We start from the raw sequence: 24,591 nt of genomic DNA, 5'->3' as shown, positions 1-24,591 counted from the left end.
TCGCGCAGGCGCCCCCGCCCTCTTCCTCCCCGTCCGCCATGACGCTTGCGGGCAGGGTCGGCCTAACCTGGTGAGAGGCGCCATCTTAGAGGAGGGCAGCGGTGTTGCTGAAGTAGACGCCTCGAGTTCCGTCTGCCGTCCAGAAGAAGAAGACGAGAGAAGGTGACTGGAGGAGTGTTGTCCCGACTTCGACAGCGGCTTCTTCTCGGGGTTCGGTAAAGTCCCTGCGCGCGGGTGACAAGGGGCCGGGGTCCCCCTCCCTCAGCCACCGATATAGGTATAAAGGCCGCTTCGTATAGGATTCCCTGGGTTTCCCTGGCCGAGGCGGCTCTCCGTAGGCCCGCCGCCTAGGGCCTCTTTGTTTTCAAATTTACGCTCTTCCTTTTGTTAAACGGCCCGTTCCGAGTCCCTAACCGAGACTGCGACAGCTTCCTTATATTTATTTTATTTTATCTATGGTTGCCCCTAAATTAACTCCATTTTCTGCTTCCTTTTGCGTTTCATATAAATGGCGTCCGTACGGCCCCGCTTTATTTATTTATTTATTTCCCGGCCCTCCCACAGCGATTGTTTTCCTGCTCTTCAAGATTTGTTTAGATAATTCGGTTTTCCCTCCTAGTCTCCCAGATCCCCGCGACCATCTAGGAAAGGGCATTAGGATTAACTGGCCTAATCCCAAAGATGAGAAAACTAGGGCAAAGGAAATCCCACAGTGCGGGATTTTCAATAATAGTGGGTTGTTTGTTTGTTTTTTAAATGAAATAAAATTAAGCCAAGACCTGCCATTTCTAGTGCTATTGATGTAACAGAACTCTCCGGCATTGCAATTCAGTAGTACACTGAAAAATAGCAAAACCAGGAAGTACAGTAATTCTGGTTGACAAAAAAACGAGTCTCTGATTATCATGGCATTTAGCTGGTGGCATTTGAGGTTCTTTTCCAAAACAGATTGTTGTCATTGGTGCATGCTGCACTCCAAGATTGAGCTGTGCATCTAGCATGTTTTAGGAATATAATGTCATAGGCTAATTGCATGCTATTGCTAGGCAGCATAGAGACGACTACTTAAATGAAGATGAGGATGATCAATGGTTGCAGAGGACATAAAATACCTTTTGTAACCAAAATATCTGGCGTATATCCAGTTTGAAACTAGGTACTAGTTCTTCCCACTGCAGACCATTTGCAGCTGAATTAGCTGTAATAATTGTGATAAAGTTTTTCTGTCCGTTGAGCAGCTAATAATTTAGTGTGTTAATTTCCCCAGTCTTTCTGATACGAGAAGATGCAGCAGTTTTAATACCTAAGAGTACATTGTTTCCTCCCAGTGCAGAGTCTGGCACAGATGGCAGTAAAGATGGACAGCACTTCCTAAAGCTATTGTAGTTAGAGGTGCTTATCCTATCCATGTGCCTTTCAAAACATGCAAATAGTATCAAAGGACAGGTTTTAGGTTTAGTTAACAGAAACCCATATGCTGTTAGGGGAAGCTGAGAAATTGGTGGGCATTGGCCCAAGGGGTCATAAATTACCTCAACTGCCATTCTTCTACCTTGCTGTCAGAATGTCAGAGCAACAAATTTCTTGACCTCTGAACATAAACTCATTTCATAATTTGACAATGACAATATGGAAATGGCTCTTTTATATAATTATTCAGGCATTTGGCTTTGTCATGCATGGTGCTTACTCATTGCAATGAAATGGAGAGGTGCTTAAGAGAACAGTGAATAAAATCTGTGTTCTGTGCTTCAAGACAATTTGAAGTGCATATGAAAATGCTGCTCTTTGCTATCCATCATTAGCACTAGCTGCTTTTTGACCTCCAAAGTGTCTTGTGAACATATACTCTCAATACCTACAATGAGACAGGGATGTTAACTATGCTTGATAATCAGAGTGAGGGAGATAATGTGACACTGTATGAACAGGAATTATTATATGAAAGTTTCTGTTCCTGTGCCTAAACCTTTCAGCTTACATTCCTAGAAGGGAGTATTGCAGGGGGTGATCCAGCTCTACAGTTCTGTGATTCTATTGCATTTTTTCTCACATAAGCTCAAAAGTTAGCCCACCATCAGTTGACTTTTGAAAAGCTTTTGTACGATTTGAACACAAAACTGCTCAGCTTTATCAAGGATGTCAGCATCATCATGAGAATCTGGCTTTCAAGTACTATTCCTACTATCAGAGCTATGCCCATTATTTTTACTGGAGGGGGGATGGAAAAACAATTAATCACCTTTTCTTAATTGCTTTTTAAAAATTGTTGGTTTTTATATATTGGTGAAAGACACCAACAGTTCTTGGATTTCACCTATATATTAAAACAGTGTAATATTGAATGAAGTTAATAATTGTTCTCAGAGCTGGATGTGCAGTATGTTCTTAAACCATGGCAGATAATATACAAACTGCTTTATAACATGCACTTAAATTGGGATAGGCAGTTTAATTAACCAATTTTTTGTGTGCCTTAAGGTAGTATGTACAGAAATGAACTTTGTATTCAGGGATTGTGTATGCAAAAATAAAAATAAAAGGCTACAGAAAGGAAATACCTAAAGTTAATTTGCTGCTTATAATGCCTGTATTTGCACAATTCCCCCCCAAGGGGATAGTTTGGTGGACACTAAATATGGGCTGATTATGGCAAAGAGAGGTATTGTGCATTTGTCAGAATCTTTCTCATTGCGGAATTGATCATGTGAAGCACCAATATCATTTAGTGCAGGCAAATCAGGTTTGAATAAATAAAAAAACTGGGTGGGAAGAGAATATAATAATGAAAATTAATTGTTGTAGTTATATATATAATTTCCCCTTGTGTAAAATTCATCATGGACTACTACTTTTTCTTTTTAAAAATACTTTCCCCTCTCTATTTTAGAGTTGGGTGAAATACCATGCCAAAAATTACCCCCCAAAATATGTTAGCATTTGTGTGAATAAAAGATTCCTACATTTCACTCTTCAATTTGAAAGAAGGAATATATACTCAAAATGGCATTGAAAGAGGGATCAACAATTTCTTTTCTTTTGGGTCACTTTGTGACTGAAGATGCATTGGTTGCTAGGATGTTGGACCTGCTGCATCCTTTCAACCTTATCACTGAAAAACAGTGACTTATGGTGTATCTTTGCAGTGATGTATGGGGGACTGAGCAAAATTAGGTACAGAAAAAACAAAACAAATTTAACATATTGACAGCAAAATCAAACAGTTGCCTTGATTTTGTAGTACTAAGCCTGTTGCTTTTAAAACTGCATCATGCAGTTAGTTTCTGCATAAAAATTAATTGGATCCCAATTTGTCTGAAAATCGGTCTTAATACTCTATACATCATGTGTACACCCTATGTCTATGTATCTATTTGTGTGCTTATGTGGGAAACGATTGGCCTAAAATTTGTATGGCAATTTATTTTTAGTTCCCCAAATTTGAAACATTCTGTTGCAAAATTTCAATCTTTAAATTTAACTACCATGCTTGTATATACATTGTTGCATGTATAAACACAAATGTATTTAAGGATACTTATGTGTATATACATATCTGTGTTTATACATACAAGTATTTTTTTTTTTAACTATACAGTTTAATAAAGAGCGGGGAAGATTTTTCCTTTTTTCCAATAGGTGGAAGAAATCTTGAAGACCAGAAATTGAAAAATGTGTTTTAATTAAAAAAAAAAAAAAATTAAAATTTTCCGGCTGTGGAAGATGGATCTTCTTTGCAGCCAGTTTGAAACACAAGTTCATCTTTAAATGAACAATTTATTTTGAAGAGGCAATTAACCTTCACTATCTCCAGTCTTCCTGACCGTTCAAATGGACTTGCTTTCTCCAGTAGTTGTATTTCACCTTGTCTGAATTTTGAATGAGAATGAGATGTGTTCCTTGGAAATGTGAGGAAGAAAAGTCTTTCTATCCCGTTATTATCAATTCATGGATTGAGTGTTGATTCGACCTACAGGAGAAAAATAACTGGAAGTCTTTGAAGACAGAGTTGCATGCTGAACCTACCAAGGTATCTCAGTGAAAAATGTATTCATTTGGGAAGGTTTAGTGTGTGATCTGTAATTCAACAGGTGCTTAAGATATATCTTAGCAGTTGCTAAAATTTGAAGGGTTATCAAAATGACTAGCTGGCAGCAGTTTTCACCCAGTGGCCAAGGTTTCTGCAATAGCATATGCAAATGTTGTTCTAATTATTCAACTTGGGGCATGTCCCAATCTCAGCATCCCTTCTTGTCAGTTCACCTCATCCGTTTTAAGCAGTCAGCAAAGAAGTGGTGGTGGTATAGGAATTGAGCTTCCCAAAATATTAATGTGTGTTGTCTGCTTGTTGCCAAATATGAAACTTCTATATTTCTGGATTTTGCCCTCCTGATATTGCTGGACAACAGATCTTCTTGTCCCTCACCATTGGCCATGCTGTCCAGAGGTTAATGGGAGTCGTAGTCCAACATCTGCAAGGCACCATGTTGGCTACCCCCGCTTTAGTGTTTCTTACTATGATGTAAAGAAATTGGATGTCAGGAAATTGGAGGGTAAACAGATTTATGTGGTTTGTTTTTAAACTGGGAACCAGTTTTCATAACATATATAAAAGTAGAATGTGTTTACCTAACCTACTGGGGTTTAGAACTTATTATGTGCCATTAAAATAAAAAAAAGTAGCAAAGCTTGTGATTTGTAACATGAAGGTTTCTTTTTATTTTCCTTCATCTCTTTCCAAGATTATATTTTAAAGAAGATACCAGTAAATCCAGCCTATAGAAGGTTTTGCCAGTTAAACCAAACTGATCAGCCATCACTGAGAGAACAGTAAACCTCTGTTCAGCCACCAGTCTCTCCAACATAAGCTGACAATATTCAGCCGAATATGTCTAACCAAGGAGATGATTGTTACTTTTATTTCTACTCCACATGTACCAAGGTTTGTATTTCCCCTGTCCTCTAGTCTTCTTTATTCTTGCTTGCAGTATTATAAGTATAATGTAACCTGATACACCCAATAGACTCCAGCCAAGGCATCCGTCCCTTCCTTTAGTGACTTTATTGGTAGCCAGGAAGAGGAATGTGCAAAGTTGTAGTAAAACCTTTCAAGTTGCTTTTGTGCATAGGAAATGCAGTTCAATGAAACCTTGGTTATATTAGTCTGATTTTTAATGTATGTATTGCTTACCAAGACCATATTCCATTCTCCATAGGGTGACAGTTGCCCCTTCCGTCACTGTGAAGCTGCCCTGGGGAATGAAACTGTGTGTGTGCTTTGGCAAGAGCAGCGATGTTTCAGAAGTGTCTGTCGATTTAGACACATGGAGATTGATGTAAGTATTGTCTCAATATATAGTCTAGCAGTGTGATTACTCTTGATATCTGGGTCTGTAATACAGACACTGTGTGCATTGTTGAAGTGTAGTGTTTTTTGCATAGAACATTTCCCTAAAAACTATAAAGACATAGGCATGATTTAGAGCGATCAAGTTAGTTTGTTAAGTTTAAGTTTGCAAGGTTATTTTGGTAACTCCTGCCTTGCTTTGAAAAAATATATCCACACACATACACTTATAAATGAAGAAACTGTTCATAGTAGTTTTAGATTCCCATGTTTAGTCTACCAGCATGAGTTTCTTAGTCTCTAAGCACCTTTCCAGCTTGATTTGAATTTGGGGTGCTATTATTTGGGTTGGTTTATTATATGGTGACTGTTTTTTTTTACATTAAAGCTACAAAAATGACGTTGTGGACTTGCAGGTTGTTCCTAGTGTACACTTATAGTCTATGTTTTGTCTTCAGAAAAAACGCAGTGAGATCCCATGCTTTTGGGAGAATCAGCCAGTGGGCTGTCAGAAGATGAACTGTGCATTCCACCACAACAAGGGACGTTTTGTGGATGGGCTTTTCTTACCTCCAAGCAAGAGTGAGTTGTAATTTCACCTTTCGGCATGTCTCTTTACCCCTACCTATCTACAAAAGATCTTGCATTTTTTCTTCAGACTTCCACATTTCTGTAGGTGCTGCAAGGAAAGCCATACTTGCCTGACTTTCCCCCCCAGCAGTGCATCAAAAAAAAATCCAGCAGCAATACAGTAGATAAAGGTTATGCAGGGACACGTTCTTTATAGCACAAAGGTGGATGCTTCACAACATTGTTTTTGTTGTTGTTAACCCAAATACTACCAAAGGTGTGAGGAACCTTTGACCCTCCATATGTTGCTGGAATGAAACTCACTTCCCTGGCCTTTAGCTACGCCTGCTGGGGCTGATGGGAATTGTAGTTCAGCAACATCTGGAGGGCCAAAGGTTCCTAACACTTGTCCTACTAGCAGATTGAAGACATCCGTGTGAACACAGCACTCTGAAAAGTGATTTACATATCTTTAACCACAACCCTGCAGCCCTTCCTCTCCTTTTTTAAATTGCTATAACCATCTAGGAAACTCTTTGAGACAAATAGCTGACTTGTTTATATTTAACATACAACAGGGCAAATACTTTCACCATCATTTCTTTATGGTTAACTTCCTAGAAGCATTAGGTGACCAGTGTTTCAGAATGCTAGATCTAATCCATAAGAATGGTCTTTAGTGTAGATGTGTGTGTAAGCAAGATGGAATAGGGCCACCACTTACTGGAGATTTTCCCCCCAAGTTTAAGTATCAAAATTATATTAATATTAGTCACAATCCTTTGCAGCATGATTTTGATATTACTGGAGAGATTTTACACATGATGGATCAGATGCCTATTTATATTATTGATAATGGTTTTCAACTTGTAGTTTATAGATTCTTGTGCATTTTTGTTTAAAGCTGTTCTAAACGTGCCTGAACCTACGGAAGAGGAGATGAAGGCTACACAGATTTCATTGCAACAGAATAAACTTTCTGTTCAGTCCAATCCATCTCCTCAGCTGCGTGGGGTAATGAAGGTGGAAAGTTCTGAAAATGTACCAAGCCCCACTCATCCACCAGTTGTTATCAATGCTGCAGATGATGATGAAGATGATGATGGTGAGCAAAATATAGTTCCCTAAAGCATGATGCTTCTCCGTTGTTTCAGTGCATATCATTAATGCAGTCATTGCTTCAGTGTATTCCCCCACCTCATCCTGCAGATCCTCAGAGTGTCTAACAACTTATATAAAAATTAAAGTAAATTAAAATCAAGATGAAAACAACAGTAAATATGTCAAAGCAGGTGATGGTATTGGATATTATCTAGGGTTGCCATACGCCTGGAATTTCCAGAACACACCCCAAATACTGCAACCAAAAGCAGTGTCTGGGTGGAAATTTGCAAAATGTCCAGGGAAATCCGGACTTATGGCTGCCGACAACCATCAGTGTTGTTTTTACCGATGTTCCTCACAAATAGCTCAAAAACGGTCAAGCTCAACAACTTTGCTCCCCACCCCCCAGCTCCGGATTCTCACTTTTTCAAATATGGCAACCCTAGCATTATCCCAGCACCTTGAAACATTTCTTCCCCTGGTGCTTCTTCCAATCCTCTGGAGCATATGGAGTGGGGAGGTTTCCACCCTATAGCATATAAGAGTAGCAAAACTTAAATTGGCAAATCATAGATCTTCTACCTACCTTTTAATTAATTGCATGTTGTACTGATCTTACTTGACTAAGCAGGTGAGACAATCCAAATGAAGTTTTACTTGACTCACAGTTCTAACTTATACATGCCTACTCAGAATTAAGTCTGACATATTTCAGTGGAGCTTGCTTCCAGGTAAATGGGTATAAATCAGTGCAGCCTAAGACTTATTCACATTTGGGAATCTGTCTCACTGAACATAGTGGGCTTACTTCTGAATAAATAGGAATGGACTCAAAGTAGCAATGCTACTTCTTTCAGATCAATTATCGGAAGAAGGTGATGAATCTAAAATGCCTGTTCAACAACCCTCTGCGGAGGTTTCTAATGGATTGCGGATAATTTCTACTCGGAAATCAGCAAGTAGCACAAAACAAGGTAAAGGTAGGAACTAATATGCTCAAAATAAACTGAGTAGACCCTTAGCAAGGGATTTCGGCCAAGGATGCCTACATTCAGCATTTGGGTTGGATTGTTTATTTGCTTCAGTGTGTGTTTATATTTAATTTCTTGCAATTGAGGACTTGCAAAGTATGTTTTCATAAATGCTGTTTGTTTGTTTGTTTTTAAAGCAAGTATTAGGGACGCGGGTGGCGCTGTGGGTAAAACCTCAGTGCTTAGGACCTGCCGATCGTATGGTCGGCGGTTCGAATCCCCGCGGCGGGGTGAGCTCCCGTCGTTCGGTCCTAGCTCCTGCCCACCTAGCAGTTCGAAAGCACCCCTAAGTGCAAGTAGATAAATAGGTACCGCTTTCTAGCGGGAAGGTAACGGCGTTTCCGTGTGCTGCGCTGGTGCTGGCTCGCCAGAGCAGCTTCGTCATGCTGGCCACGTGACCCGGAAGTGTCTTCGGACAGCGCCGGCTCCTTTACCTTTACCTTTAAAGCAAGTATTGGAGAGAAGGACATTAGTGTGCTGGTGCAGGAAGGTAGATGGGGGTATAGAGAGTGGAAAGGATATAGGAGTTATTCAGAAAGATGGGAACAAAAAAACCAACAAACAATTTTTGTCCACAGGAAGTGTTGTGGAAAGTTTTCTGGAAATATTTCCTCTGCATATTTAGGGTAATGTGCATCAGAACATGTTCAATTTGCAACAGAAGATTTGCTGGTGCCCCAGAGAGTGATCTAATTTAGCATATTGATTATACTTTTATAGAGTAAACAAAGCTAAAAACATTGAAATTGCCAAGTTTGCTTGTGGCACCCCAGATGTTTGATTCCAGCTCCCATCATCCTAAGCCAGCATGTACAAAAAATGATCAGATGTGATGGGCAATGTATCTCAGTAACTTCTGGAGGGCCACAGGTTCTCACCCCTGGAATAAATTTTCACAGGTTATCTAACTTTGAGCTTGTTTTCTGCGCTTTCGTATTTGAGAGAAACTTATCCGCTTACTCAGATTTTCAAATTTTGCAGTTGATAACTTGAATTTTGGAATCAAAACCCTTGATGAGATCAAGTCAAAAAAAATGAAGGAAAAATCAAAGAAGCAAGGTGGTGAGTTGACCTTTGTAATTGTGAGGATATTCCACAGCATTATGTTTGGGCACCCTCATTGTTGCAGTGTCTATTATTAGAAGTCCAGGGTGGGCTGTTGCTTGCTTTTCTTAGAGCCTTGCAAATGCTAATGTTCGAATCCCTGCAACGGGTGAGCTCCTGTTGCTCAGTCCCTGCTCCTGCCAATCTAGCAGTTCGAAATCACATCAAAGTGCAAGTAGATAAATAGGTACTGTTCCGGGGTGGGGGTGGTAAACAGCGTTTCCTTGCGCTGCTCTGGTTCACCAGAAGCGGCTTAGTCATGCTGGCCAGATGACCCGGAAGCTGTATGCCGGCTCCCTTGGCCAATAAAGCGAGATGAGCGCCACAACCCCAGAGTCGTTCACGATTGGACCCAACTGTCAGGGGTCCCTTTACCTTTATGTGTAGCCTTGGATGTCCCAGTGATCATTGATTCAGCAGTTTTGTGCCGTACAATTGAATCACAGCAATTAAGTGTTGGGGTGGTGGCTAGTGGAGGTTGTTCGATGATTGTTCCAAGAAAAAAATAATTTTGGATTGGACTTACCTTAAGGCACCAATGCATTACAGTTGGCCAAGAGTGTGAACTTAGAAGCCTCATATTCAAATTGCATCTCAACCACAAATTCATGAAATGCCAAATAGTGGTGGCAGTGCAGCTTAATATAGATTTGTCTTGCTCTTCTCAGACAACCCCTCTGAAGTTTCTGCTCAGATTCAGACCCATCCAGGCCCAGAAAAAGAAAATGTACGGACTGTGGTCAGAACTGTAACTTTATCTACAAAGCCAGGTAAGTGTAATTCTGTTTGTATCCAGTTCAGCAGCTCTGGTAGGTGTGGCATTTCTGGAAATGCCCTTCCTCTTTATCGATTATAATTAGCATCAATGTTATGATGTGTACTCAGGTATGTTCACATACACACTGCTGAGAGGTTTAGGATCTTTTGCTGGAGTTATGACGTGCACTTTTTATGGATGCGTGTTAATCCTTAATCTTTTTCCTACAAGAAACCCTCACAAAGAAATAATGGAAGCTTAGTTTATTATATAAATCAGGAGTGACAGAATATATATACAATGCTGCTTTAGATAGCAAAGTTACAGTCTAAGCGAATAGCAAATCACAATACAAACACACTTTAAAGAGCAGAAAATATCCTATTCTAACACCTACATAAACAAGGTGACAATTTTGCCATAAACCCACACAAGAAGGGAAGGGGAAAAGGAAAGTATACCTGTCCTTAAAGCGAAGCAGTAGGGTGCAGAGTCCTAGGAAGTGCTGGGTAAGTTCTGTTGTATTGGAGCTGGAGAGCTAGCTAACCTTTTCATCTAATGGTCTTTTTATACCCTTTTTTGCCAATGCATTGTGATGGAGAGGGGAGGGGCTGTGAAATGAGTGATTCTTACAATTTCTATAATCACTTTAAGAATAGTGAGAAATGGGATAAACTGGCCATCCCATTTGTTTAACAAGAGGGTTGTCATGTGTGATCTTCCTGCTTCTTTCACCTATGGTTACCCTGTCCTGTTTGTTTGACAAAAGGTGAAAGAATGTGATAGTGAGCAATTATCTGAATCTAGGCATCTTTGCTTGCAATCTGCCTTTATATCACCTTACCATTGTGTGGGTGGATCCCATTGAGGAGTTGAGTATCCTGTACTTAACAACTAAATTTGCATGTGTTAATCTTCTGGTCAAATGCAGGTTCTACTGCAAGTAAATAAACTGCTGTATAGTTACAGATAGGTAGCCGTGTTGGTCTGCCATAGTCAAAACAAAAAAAATCCTTCCAGTAGCACCTTAAAGACCAACTAAGTTAGTTCTTGGTATGAGCTTTCGTGTGCATGCACACTTCTTCAGATACACTGAAACAGAAGTTGCCAGATCCTTCTATATAGTGAGAAGGTGGGGAGGGGTATTACTCAGAAGGGTGGTGGGAATGGGTGATTGGCACAGGCTCATCACAGCTATCTGCCAATCACCCATTCCCACCACCCTTCTGAGTAATACCCCTCCCCACCTTCTCACTATATAGAAGGATCTGGCAACTTCTGTTTCAGTGTATCTGAAGAAGTGTGCATGCACACGAAAGCTCATACCAAGAACTAACTTAGTTGGTCTTTAAGGTGCTACTGGAAGGATTTTTTTTGTTTAAACTGCTGTATAGATACTGTTTGTTTATTAGCCAACAGCTTTTCATGGAAAAAAAACACTACATATTGATACACATATTAAAGCAATTGGTTTACTTCAGACATCTGTTAAAGTTGTTTGCCCTTAATTTTTGTCAGGTGAAGAGCCTCAGATTCGATTGACTGTTGCAGAGAGATTGGGAAAACGGAAATCCTCTACAGGTGAGAACCAGCATGTAGAATTAAAAAACCCTGCTCCTCTATTAACATATCAGCCTTATCCATTATTTTCCATCATAGGTGCATACGTGCACAAAAGTTCTGATCATGGGTACATTTCCCCCCTGTTTTTGAACCTTGATGATTTATTAAATTACTGTATTAAAGTATATGCCATTTATGGCACAGCATAGAATCTGCGGCAAGGAGGATTTTAATTTTTCTTGACATTTCAGTGGAGAGCTGTGTAAAAACTAGACTGGTATCAGCTCTTATCCCACTCATCTGCTTCTTGCGCTGCCAGAATGTATGTGCACGTGTATGTATATCTGCCCTATCTTTCTAGGCAAAATGTTCACTAAAGTGTCTTTCAGTATCATAAGACTGATGTGGATGTAATTGCCACTAAAAGTAGCAAGCATAGCTGAAAGCAAAAAAGCAAAAGCCTGACAATAATCTTTCTTCTCTTTTTACTGTTAGTTTCTGAGAGTGGTCTCCCCCTAAAACGTAGCCTTGCTGAAAGACTGGGAAAGAAAGTAGACTCCTTGGAGAATGCAGACAAAATACCAAAGAGAGGTAGGTTTGTTTAAATAGTAAAATGTGTTCTACTTCTTTTGTAGTGCAACAAGCCTGTTTAAGTGAAATTGTTCTAAAATGTCAATGAAACTCCTGTTTTTATCAGGGATGAGGAATCAAATGCATATAATGCAAAGGCCATATTAACAGTTGTTTGTTTCAAAAATATTGTATGCTGTCTCCATACAGCGAAGTACACAAAGTACTCCAAATTCCATAGTCAAGGTGATCTGTGCACAACGCATAAAATGTAATTGCTTTGATAGAGATTTTTTTTTTTTGAAGAATAGTAGATCTATTTGCAGTTCATTTGTGGTTCTTTTGAGTTGCAGAAAACATACAGTATTTCATTTCACTTTTAATTTGTATACCACCTTTCTATACTACTATACAGAAGGTAGTTTACAAGCTGAATAAACAACAAAATAGACAGCAAAGATCATATACCTGATAACAATATGATCCAATACAAAAAGCCATAATAAAAACATAACTTTAAAATAAACAACTACTATTAAATTTAAGAATTCCTAAACTGTAATCAACAAAAACAATGGCAAATCATTATTCATAAAATGCTACAAAACATACAAAACCATATAAAAGGATCAAATTGAGAAACAAGGACAGACAAATTATAACATTAATTTTTAAAATACCCTGGAACTCCTCTCTTCCCAGGTGCTTCTGCTGTTCTCAAAGTCATGGTCTGGGAAAGCCTTAGGGATGGAGGGTGGGCAAGGCAGGTGGAAAAAGCCATTGCCTGATGGCCATCACAGTTCAACATCTCTCTTATGAAGACTTCTTGGGCTGGAGGGTGAAGCAAGCCATATGAAACAATTTATTGTGTGAAGCCATAGGTCAGCTTCCTCAACCTTCAGCCCTTCAGCTCCAGCCAGCATGGCCAATTGTCAGGAATGATGGGAGTTGTAGTCCAAGGCACTAGGAAGATTGCTGTAGGAGAACAAAACAGGAGACTCCTGTGTAACTTCCTTCACCATTTTATTCTTTCTTTCTGCAGTACAAGTTCCCTTGTCACTTAAAGAGAGACTAGGATTACCATCTGAGCAGAACAACATGGAAACAGGTAACAATTGGTTTTATTGGAGTACCTTGGGATATCCTCTTCCTATTTCTTGCAGGTGGATCTTTGCCTTAGTGCAATCCAAGCTACTCTACTCAGAAGTAAACCTCACAGAGTTTAATGTGATAATAATATATAAAAGGCTAAAATCTATAAAAGGCCCATGTCCCAAAAAGATCAGCCTGCAACTGTTCTTTTTTCTTACCTCCTGAATTTAGAGCTCCTTTATGGAATGAGATCTTGCTCTCAGCATTAGTTCTTCAGCAATGTTTTACATACTGCTCACTTTTTTACTTGGATAATCTACTTCACTATGCAATAAACTGGCAAGGGTTGAAATACTACATGGACATCTTGAGGGAAGCCCATTTAGAATGAGGTTGGGGGATAAGAAGCAGATTGTTAAACTCTCAGAGTGATACCGCATCTTTTGGGAGCAAAAGTATATAGAGCCTAGAACAGTTGACATTTTGACTAACATAAAAATGCAAACTAACTAATTCTATTGTGCATTTTTTCATTTTGCTTTGTGTTTGTGGTGTAGAGAATGCTGCCCAACCAGTAGGCGAAATTCGTGTGAAAACACTGGAAGAAATCCGTTTGGAGAAGGCTAGCCAAAGAAAGGGAGAAATTCATCCCAAACCCAAGGTTCAAGTAACTTTTACCATTGATGATCCCAATGCGGTGGCAAAACCGTCTCCTGCCATCAGGATCAAAACCTTTTCAGAGGTCCTGGCTGAGAAGAAGCAGAGGCAAATGGAAGAGGAGCGCATAAAAACTGAAAAAGGGACCCTTGCTGGACCAAAGCATGAGGGTGAGCCCCAGAAGCAAGGCTCCTTGGGTTCAGCTGTTTCCATCAGAAGAAAGCTGGAGGAGCCTTCTGACAAAGCTAAGGACTTTAGGGAGGTGCGCATCAAAACTCTAGAGGAAATCAAGCAGGAAAAAGCCCTCCGAATGCAGCAAAGTGGGGAGAACACCTCAAAGACACAGATGCAACCTGAGCAAACTCCGGTTGGGAGGAGACAGTTATGCATTGCAAAGCCAACAGGTACTATACATGCCCTGTTTGTAGCACCATTTTACTACCAAATACTCATATTCAGAATGCATGTTGAAGCAGATTTTTTATAAATGATAAAATTGGTATAAATACTCATGATAGATTTGACTGCTGGAACATAGGGTAGAGCAATGTTAGGAACTTCAGCTTCAGAACATACTGTAGTGTGCTGATGTCCCCCCATTCCCACACATGGCTCTGAAATGAGCTCAGAGTAAGGAAAGGGAAAAAGCATGAGTAGGGTATTCATAGGAGGAGAGTATTGGCAATGGCAGGAGGCGTTAAGCATTCTTTCTCCTGCCCTGCAAGTGTCCTTCCTGCATTTTTCAGTATTTCAGCAAATGGGATCGCACATTTTAATTTGACCTTAAATTCAAGTGGGGGTACTCTTTCCAATTCACTTTGTAGAAGCCTGCAACTAATGCCAGAACAAATATTTCTGGAAAAAGCAAGTATTTTCAGCTGGAAGTAATGTCAGTGCAGCCTGTTGGCATGTCACCATTATGCACATTTTCTAGTTCAGGACAGAATAGGATGTGTCTGGGCAGGATGTGTTCCTCAAAAATTGAGGAATTGAGATGAAGTGCCTTGCTTGTAGTGCTTCATGGACCTTGGTGTTGGAAGGTAGCAAGCATTTCAAGCAAGATAGAAGACTGCTGAGTGTGGTGTTCACCCACCTAATTTAGCTGTCCTTATAAGGTGGGAAATAGCTGTGCCTCAGGAGAGTTAATTCTCCTTTTAGAATGATCAATGTGGTGTTTTAACAGCTCCTGGAAGAGAAAAAAAACATATAGAGCTGAAGTCCTCTCCAAGAAGTTTTACATCAGATGCCACTGCGAAGGTAAGTCTTCATTTTGGTACACAATACATTCTACGTTGAAAAACAGGCCTTGCTACTGATGCATGTTCATTATCATCTAGCATCTTTGGAAACTGCCATTAGACATCTATATCAGGACTAGTTGTCACGTGATATACAAACCCTGCTTTCTCACCCATTTAGATCCCATTAGCTAATCAGCTCTGGGCCAAAGTTCAGCATAATATATTTTGACAGCCTATTGTGAAGGGCACATCATGCCACCAAGAAACACAATGGGGCATCATTTTTCTGACAGACAACCCCAGACTATGACTGCATCATGGTTATAAAAAGCCAAAAAAGTAAAAACAAACAGAAGTAAGAAATCCTGAGCACTATCCAGAGGCAGGCCACCCAAGGAAGCATGTCAAGATACTGAAATCTGGGGGGGGGGGGGGGGCTTTCCGTGGGAAGCACCTGTTTTCTCACCTTTTTATTTCTCATTGTCTACTCAGCCTTTGAAAGACGGCATGAGCAATTCACATTCTAAAGTCCAGGTGAAGAGCTTGGAGGAGATAAGGAAGGAGAAGCAAAGGCTAAAACAGCAGCAAGAGAGGAAGCCCCAGGAGGAGCAAGTGACTGTGCCATCTGCTGGGGAAGAAGCTGCAGAAGGGAAGGCCCCAGGGGCGAAAAATCCTGTATCCCCAGTGACAACAGGGAAAAGCCGTCCACTTACAAAGAGGTTGCTGGTGAGATCCCAGGAGGCAGCGCCAGAAAACGTGGGGTCAGAGGAGTCGATACTTTCTGCTCAGCCTGTAGAACGAAAGATTAAAGGTAAGCAGCAACACCTTGATGGTAATCAAGAGTCAAAGAAAGGTTGGCCTCCTTAAGCTGCTCATAAGAGGTAGAACAAGAGGCTTTTAAATTTCTGCCATCAAGATAATTCCTCCTTGTTTTAAGTTTCAGTGTTGCCCCATGAGCTAAGTAACAAGGTGTGTATTCTTAAGCATACTCCCACATTCCACTTACATGTCTCAGGTGCAAAGGGATGGGATGAATATTCTTGCATAATACTGATACACACACTTTGGAATTGGCAAAACATTTTGAGATTTCATCTATCTCTGAGATAGCATGTGTGTTCCCAGTTGCTTCAAAATGTAATCTGGGCAACAGTTGTAACTATTTTAACGCCTATGGAAATCAGAGCCTTTTCTGTCTCATACTATCAACCTGCCTTGCTCATTTAAGCTGTGAGTCACAAATATCCACTGCATAACTCCTGAGACAATGGCACAAGGATGTATAGTATTAGAGGGACAAATCCGAAGCCCAGAGTTCCTCTGGGAAGTCCTGGTGACTCTGCTTAGCCAGGTAACTGGATCCCTCTTGGTATATGGAATGAAGCTGCACTTGCTCTCTCTCACTTAACTGCTAGACAATCTCTGGATGTGGGAGATTTGATAGCATCATATCTGGGCACTGTCCAACATGTCCCAATTGTATGCTTCTGCACTTCTGGCAAAGACTTGTTCTTAGTCTTAGTTGCAATAGCATACCCCCCAACATTTCTCTGATGAAAATAGGGACTTCCCATTCCATAATGATAATTTTACTATTTATATCCCACACATCTTACTGGGTTGGCCCAGCCACGCTGCGCAGCTTCAAACATATATGAAAAATAATAAAGCATTAAACAGTTTTTTAAAATCCCTATACAGGATTGCCTCCAGACAGCTCAGGGGTCAGAGAACTCCCTACCCTCCAACATTTCTCCTGTGAAAATAGGGACATTCTAAGGAAAAGCAGGGCATTCCAGGATCAAATCAGAAACTGGGACAGCTTCTCTAAATCAGGAATGTCCCTGGAAAATAGGACACTTGGAGGCTCTGCAATAGGTCAAAAAGCCCTTTGCAGGATGCTGCATTTTTCATGTAGATAGGGAACTGCCATGTGCAAAGAGCACCAAATCTTTTCGTAGTTACAGATCTGACATTTCTAAAAAAGGTCTCGGAGGAGGAAGAGAAGTGCTGTTTTTGGTTTTAAAATGTGCTATTCTGGAAAAAAGTGTGTGAGAGAGAAGAGTAACATTGCCATTCTGTGTTCACGGACTAACCTTGAGTTGCTTTTTCATATTCTAGCCAAACCAAAAGTGAATGTGAAACCATCTGGGGTGAAGCCCGTGTCTCCAGCAAAGCAGGCACTGAAGCGCAAAGCATCAGAGAGTCATCCTTCTGTTATTGCTGCAGTGAAGCCTCTGAGTCTCATCCCAAGCGCAAACACAAAGGAGCACCCATCTGAAAACACAGCCCTGGTAAGAAGATTGATTTAGGCTGTTGGAGACTACCTGATAGCTGGAAGTATTAGCTTGTGCTGTAACTTTGCACTTTGAGATAAGTAGCAGGGGTGGGCTTCTTTGCAGGGGGGGTGGGTAATAAGATGGATGCTCAAGAATTAAAACAGCATAATGTTGATGGAGAGAGAAAAACCTGCCACAAACTTTTTTCCCCTCTCTCAGGCAAGTGCTCCTAGTCTTCCAGAAGCCACAGAAGCCGTTGTTCCTGAGAGAGTGCAGTCTAACAGGTAATTATTTTATCTATCTATCTATCTATCTATCTATCTATCTATCTATCTATCATCACCCTATTATATGTCACTGAGATTGTCCCTTGGAACAGTTGTGCAAGCTGACTTTGAATGTTTACTAGCCATTACTCAAATGAGATCAAGTGAAAATTAGGATAAGGTCCTTCTGCTTTCTTTCCATGTAGGTTTGCAAGTGGAGGTCCAGGTAACAGGCACTGGGAATAGATTCAATTAAATTTAATGCCATAAGAATCTGGGATATAGTGAAGTTCATATTGAAAATTCCAAGACTGTAGTGGCAGATTCTGAAGAAATACAGTTAGGCCAGTAATAGATCATAATACTTGAAGCAGCTTAAAAGAAATTAATACAAATTGTGACTATTTCCCATTGTACTAATTTTAATTTTGTCAACAAGATAGAGTCAAATGTTACCAAGCTTTCACTCTTCAGATCCTACTGCACTGAGGAGATAGCAGTACTCTGGATGAAGTGTTTAGATATCTCATACTAACGCTGACAAAAATTTGCCTTTTAAAGCCAAATTATGATAATTTAGAAACCAACTGCAACTTGACCAGCAAGATCCCAAATCAACATGCATTCGTCCTTGGTTTTTAACATGGGTACCAACAACACATTTATTCTGACATAACCTTTTGTAGGTAATGCTATGTGATTTACTTATTTGCAATTAAATGGTATATAAATGCCATAAAATAAATAAATGGCTAGGACTCTACTTCTGCATCTGAAGTAGAATTTGCTCATCAAAGCTTATGCTGCAATGAGCTGATTCAGTATTTTAAGTTGTTCAAGACCTTATGCTATTTATCATACCTGATATTTCCCATAAACTAGTTTCTTAAGTCTTGCATTTTGTTTTTCATACTGCTCAGTTTACTTTGAACTTAGCTATCTTAAAAGCAAAACGTAAGACGTGGGTGGTGCTGTGCCGCTTGGGCTTGCCAATCAAAAGGTCACGGTTCAAATTCCTGTGATGGGGTGAGCTCCTGTTGTTCGGTCCCAGCTCCTGCCAATCTAGCAGTTCGAAAGCATGCAGTGCAAATAGATAAATAGGTACCACTCCGGCGGGAAGGTAAACGGCGTTGCCGTGTGCTGCTCTGGTTCACCAGAAGTGACTTAGTCATGCTGGCCACATGACCCGGAAAAACTGTCTGCGGAAGCAGACAAACACCGGCTCCCTTGGTGATGAGCACCGCAACCCCAAGAGTCGTTCGCAACTGAACTTAACTGTCAGGTGTCCTTTACCTTTACGGCTACATAGTGTAAACATGCATAGCTGAAGAAGATAGTTTAGTGGCATAGCAGTAATCCAGCTATTTCTTTCTGCTAACCAACTGCTTCCTGACCATATCATAATATGACCTAGATGACACTTCAACATAAGGCTTCTTCAGGCATTTTAGTGTGTGAAGAGGAGAGCAGGCCGTACATAAGAGGTTTCTAACCATGCTTAGCTGAATGCAGTTAGAAGCCACTGGTGATAGTGCAAAATTCCCTGTCAGTTCTGATCATGCAAGATCCTTAATTCAGACCTTCCTATATATTGCATATTGGTGGGAATGTGGCAGCAAGGATGGGCTGGTGCACACCAACTATACATGTTGCCCTGCACAACACCCCCCTCCCAAATGTTGCTTGAATTCCCATATAAAGAATATCATCTCTACTCTTGATGTACCTGCATCCTGCCTATTTAAGTTTCAGATTTGTAACTAACTTATGACCTATCTGCTGCTAGAGGAGAAACTTCCTGCACAGCTTATTAATATCACACCATTCTGCTGGGGCTCAGGGTTCCCCACGTCCAGACAGGATATCTGTTTCCCCCTTGGAGATGTATCATATTGTTATCTTTTCCCTCTTTGTGAAGCTCCGAACTGCATATGGAGAACCAAGAAGCCTCCACGTTGCAAGCAGAGACAGCAGGCGCAACCTCTTCCCATGCAGCAGTAAAGACACGCAGACTGAGCTCAACAGGACCTGGGAAGACACCCACCTCAGTAGACGATGACTTTGAAAAGCTGATATGGGAAATCTCAGGAGGCAAACTGGAAGCAGAGATTGATCTGGACCCAGGAAAAGATGAGGACGACCTCTTGCTTGAACTTTCTGAAATGATTGACAGCTGATTTCATCCCCATATGGTTTATTCTGAGAGAAAATAAATGTTGTATATTTTGTTGGATAACCAAGATTACCCTTTTCTTGGTGAGAAGTTATGGCAAGTCTTAAAGCACACTTGAACTGATGAAAGAAATTGGCTGCATTTGACTGTCCTGTATTGCCCTGCTGGTCAGAGAGATGTTCCTATATGACTGTCTTGTTACTATCCTGCCCACCTGAAATACTTTGAGAAAACCACGAACATTTCAACTAGGGTCCACTTGTTGACTCAACAACCTTCCTGTATATATTTTTGTTACTTAACTGTCACATTTTGTTTTCCAGCCTTGTGGCAAACCTCAATGTCTGTTTCACGGCTTCTTCATTGTGATTTTTTTAGGGGTAATTTCTGTATTCCCAAGTTACTGTGTCAGCTCTTTGAGTCATGCAATTATATTTTCAAATTTGATTCTAGAGCCAGGAGTACAGTTTAAAATGAGGAAGAGCAGAAATGTAGTAATCTCCATCCAAACTTACTGCCACATGGCAAGCGTGGCTTTAGGAAGAAGGAAAGAATATTGAACATTTGTTTTTTTAATCTTCCTCACTGTTATTCTGTACCATTTAGACTAGTTCCCACTAGCAAGCATAAACTCCATAAGGCAAAAGCTAAGAATTTTTGTGTGTGTACCTATATTCATTAAAAATAATTATTGTTTTTAAAACATGCCCTACAAGGGCATGTGAGGTTATTCTCAGGTTTTGTTCTTTTTTCCTGAACTGATGGCCTTTTTTGCTGATATTGCACCGGTCATTTAAAACAAAGCTTTGGAATGCTGTCTTTTGGCAGGTAAACCAGGTAAACCCCATATATGCACTCTTCCCTGCCAAATCCACACAGTTCTCAGCTGTGGTTCTGAAACTGCCCACCTGCAAACTTTTGTACCCATGTTCAGCACTTGAAGCCCCACCAATGATCTTTATTCGGCAGTGTTCCATGAACTCTACAGCGTCTCTGTGGAGATTTGGGTGTATTGTATACCCTATCATTCTTACATCCATATTTCATATGATTACCTTTTGACTATTGTTGTTATCTGCAGGATCTTTCTGGTTGCGTTCCTACCAAGAATAAAAATTTGCTTGATTCTGTTGTAAATATATTCACTTTAACTTGGAGCAATCCTGTGCTTTGCAAGTTCACATTGAAATTTTGCCTGTACAAAATATGGTTGAATAGAGTCATACTTGTAAATTTTTGTTAAAAGCTGCCCTGCATTAACTGCTAGTTGACACATTACTCCAAAGAAGTGGGAAACCAGAGAACTTCTGATGGTGAACAAAAGTAACAGACATTTGAGACTGTGAATAGTTTGCAATAGTTTGTGTCTGCTTATGCAGAACCTTCTGTTGACATTTTTCTTCATTTTTGTTTGTTTGTTTTGTTTTCCCATACAAGAGATTCCTCTCTAGGCTTTTAACTACAGACCCCATTGCTTTCTGTACATCTTTTTGTTTTCTATTTAAATCATTGTATCTGAATCAGATATGTTTGCTATTTCTTTAAACAGTCTGCAGGAGAGAGAAGTATTTGTGTTTTAAATAAAGTTAATGTCGGAAATGTGTTTCAGTGTTTTATTTCCAAAACATTGTGCAGAATAGAATAGGAATTTGCCACCTGTCATGGCTTCTCAGCTTTTACTAGCCCCAAATTGAGTTGGCAACATAAAAGGACTGAAGAGCCAGATTTCTTTTAAAAAAAGAAAAAAGTCTTGCACTAAAAATAGGTCATTGGATTATCGTAGATAATAGAATCAAATTCTGAGGTCAAGTTTATGATGTGAGATTCTTACTTTCCTTTACATTTTTTATCCGCAGAGTTTGATTATAGCTCTTTTTACATACTTGTGAGTTTTCACCTTTCATAAATTAGGGGTAGTCTGCTCCTCTGTGGCGCTTGTACATAGTTAAATAAAAAAATGTTGTGTATTTGCTTGAGTAATATTTCAGTGTTCATAAACTATTCAGAAATTGCCAGGCTCCCTAGTGTCTCATATTATAGATTATTAATGCAGCATCATCAGTATGCCTGATGCTTTACAGAGTACAAGAGGTCTCTCAAGTTTACATTCCAGAATCCAACACATGGAAAATAGGAAATGGAGGGTAATACTTAAAAATTATATGTGCTTAGGCAAGATAGAGCAGGGCAAAGGTTCTCAAGCTGGTCCAAGCTGCCAAATAATTATGTAGGATGCAGAGTCATCATAAATCTACTATTTCTATAAATAGGATTCTCCTTAGAACTCTGGGCATTAAGAATAGTATGTCCCCCAGGATGCTTGGAATTAACAAGTTAAATTAAATGTCTATTTAATGTTAAAAGTAAAGATAAAGAATGCATGTCACCACTGATCTATCATCTGAAAGCCAGCTCAAGGAGAGAGACCACTGATGCTCAGGCAAATCTCCATGTAAATGGGAATAGTATAAGGGGACAACACATTTTTGCAGATGTGGCATTTTGTTATAGCATCTATGGTTTTGTATGCAAATTGCATTTGTTTATCGGGGGGGGGGGGTATGCTAATAATTACTGGGCTTACAGCAGGCAGAGGGATACTTTAATCCTTTCCTGTGATCCCGAGGAAAATCCCCTTTAAACTAGTATTTTCTTGGGAGAGAAATCCCCCACCGGAAACACTAATTTAAGTCTGCCTGCAGTCTTAAAATGACTTATTTGGAAGCAGAAAATAACTGGATTAGGTTCATACCATCTGGGTTTGTTTACAGGGGAATGAAATCTTGCATCAAACAGAATGCAATGTAAACTCACCTTTTGAGTTGTACCCTCAAATTTAAAATTAGTGTCCAGCATGTGATGTACTTGTTAAGAGTCATTTACATGTAGATTAGTCTTGTAACAGGGTGGAAATGTGTTTATAACGCCACCGGTAAAAATGGTTTTGACCTGCTATGCCATTTCGCTTCATTTGAACACCAACAGCTTGAAAACATCTAGATTGCGTTACATTTGGACTCTGGAAATGCTTTTTCATGGCTTCCAACTTAGCTCATGTTGTTGCCCTGGAGAAACTCTGCAAGACTAGCAGCAGACCAACCCAGAGCCAGTGTAGAATGCATAGCTGGCTTTTTTTGTTATTTCCTTTCTCTAAGACTACTTCCTGTGCTCCCAAGCTGTGTCCTATAAAGATCAATGGAGGGGGGAGCAGATAAGAATATTTCTCCTGGATACAGAAATGTCTCTTGCACAATTCACGGACACAATCCAGTCTAAAGAAAACACTTGGCACACATTTTACTAGGGTTGCCATATTGCAAAAAGGGAAAATCCGGACACAAAAGTTGAGCTTTTTTGGCAAAACACTGCTGACATGGGGGTGGATATGGCTGGATTTCCCTGACATCCGATTTCTGCCCGGACACTGCTTCTGACTGCAGTATTCCAGTTATGTCCTGGAAATTCCGGATGTATGGCAACCCTAATTTTACTCTCCTGTTAAAATCTATCTTAATTTGGGTTGGATCATGTCCATAAATAAGTGCTGCTTGCGCTTCAGCTAACCTGGTGCCCTCCAGATTCTGGACTGTAACTCCCGTCAGCCCCAGTGTAAACATGCTATCTGGGACTGATGGAAGTTATCGTTCAAAGCCTCTGCAGTGCACCAGCTTGGCAAAAGCTGCACTAGGCAATATAATCACTCTGCAATTTATCCAAGCAGATAAAAGTCACCATCCCTTACTGTGATTGCAAATAATTGCTATTAGCACAGTAGGCTGATGGAACATGCCTTGGGCATATGATGCATGCCAGAGCTGCTTGAAGTAAAAGGAACATGTGATTGTCCTACCTCAAAAGGGGAGGCTCCAAACAGGCAGCATTAGACTGGGTCTTCTACATCTATGATTGGATTAAAAGAGGCCAAATAATTACTAGGTTTTGAGACTATCTAGCACCTGACCTTGAATGCTTCACTGGTAAGCCCAGTCAGGAAATGAACACTTGTCTTTTAGGAGGATAAATATTGGTCCAACATGTCCTTCATGATCTCGTGTTTCCTCCCTCCTATTAGCAGGCAAGGCCAATTCAAGGTTTGAAGGGGTCCTTGGCAAAATGTCTTCCCATGATCCTTGCAGCAGCAAGTGCTCTGATGGAGTGGCCAGTGTAAATTCTCACAATGACCCAGCGCTGACACATTATGGGCACTGTGGAAAATTTCAGTGGCAAGTCCAAGACCTCAAATGGAGGCTAGTTTTATGTCCCTGGGTTCTGAGTCTTCTTCCCTTGGTGATTCTCCAGATGGCTTCTCCTACCATTCCTCCACATCCAACCAGTCCATGACAGCTGGCCACCATTGCTCCAGGAAGACAAAACTAGGATTGTAATTATAGTGCAGTGCGCCTGTGGGGCTCTTGAATCCTTGGGGATGGTCCAGCCCTTTCCCCAGAAGGTGTAAGCTTTCTTTAAAAGAAAGCAAGGCAGCAAACTTAAGCACACTTACCTTGGAGGAAGTACAATTAGGTTCAATGGACAACTCTGGGATGGTGCCACATAACTTTAACCCTTTTACTTGTGGATATTTAAATGAATTCATGCATCCCCTATTCACTTAATTGTATTACCCATCAGGCTACCTAGATTTCTCATCTGGCTATTCTGCAAGCATTACCTCTCCCACCCCTACTCTACCATACTACCAAGTTTTTGGCTGCAGCATTAGTTGTATGAGGTCAAATGAGCAGAACATCTCAAGCAATTTACTACATAGTGGAGTGGCTCCGCTGCCATTTAGCCAGACAATTTCCTATGTTAGTCCAAACAGTTGGATGTGTTCACA

At 40.3% G+C, this 24,591-nt stretch overlaps 1 protein-coding gene across 8 annotated transcripts; it reads left to right on the top strand.

The window, feature by feature from the left end:
* Positions 1 to 67: 67 nt before the first annotated feature.
* ZC3H11A (zinc finger CCCH-type containing 11A) lies at positions 68 to 21,353 on the top strand. 8 transcript variants are annotated; one of them, XM_028734200.2, is made up of 18 exons: positions 68 to 215; positions 3,977 to 4,030; positions 4,743 to 4,942; positions 5,217 to 5,336; positions 5,806 to 5,929; positions 6,822 to 7,022; positions 7,879 to 8,001; positions 9,034 to 9,114; positions 9,825 to 9,926; positions 11,432 to 11,494; positions 11,972 to 12,067; positions 13,089 to 13,154; positions 13,696 to 14,199; positions 14,979 to 15,052; positions 15,529 to 15,847; positions 17,158 to 17,330; positions 17,535 to 17,599; positions 19,500 to 21,353. In XM_028734200.2, the coding sequence occupies exons 3-18, from the start codon at positions 4,889 to 4,891 to the stop codon at positions 19,756 to 19,758; spliced, it is 2,424 nt and encodes an 807-aa protein (XP_028590033.2). In that variant the 5' UTR covers positions 68 to 215; positions 3,977 to 4,030; positions 4,743 to 4,888; the 3' UTR covers positions 19,759 to 21,353. The 8 variants fall into 8 exon arrangements, with proteins under 8 accessions (XP_028590033.2, XP_028590034.2, XP_028590031.2 ...); XM_028734201.2 differs by having other exon boundaries at positions 71 to 210; XM_028734198.2 differs by having other exon boundaries at positions 71 to 215; positions 3,851 to 4,030.
* Positions 21,354 to 24,591: the final 3,238 nt, after the last annotated feature.

Source organism: Podarcis muralis, chromosome 5, assembly GCF_964188315.1.
Source record: "Podarcis muralis chromosome 5, rPodMur119.hap1.1, whole genome shotgun sequence".
In the NCBI taxonomy this organism is placed as follows: Eukaryota; Metazoa; Chordata; class Lepidosauria; order Squamata; family Lacertidae; genus Podarcis; species Podarcis muralis.
This window is presented reverse-complemented; position numbering and strand designations above follow the sequence as displayed.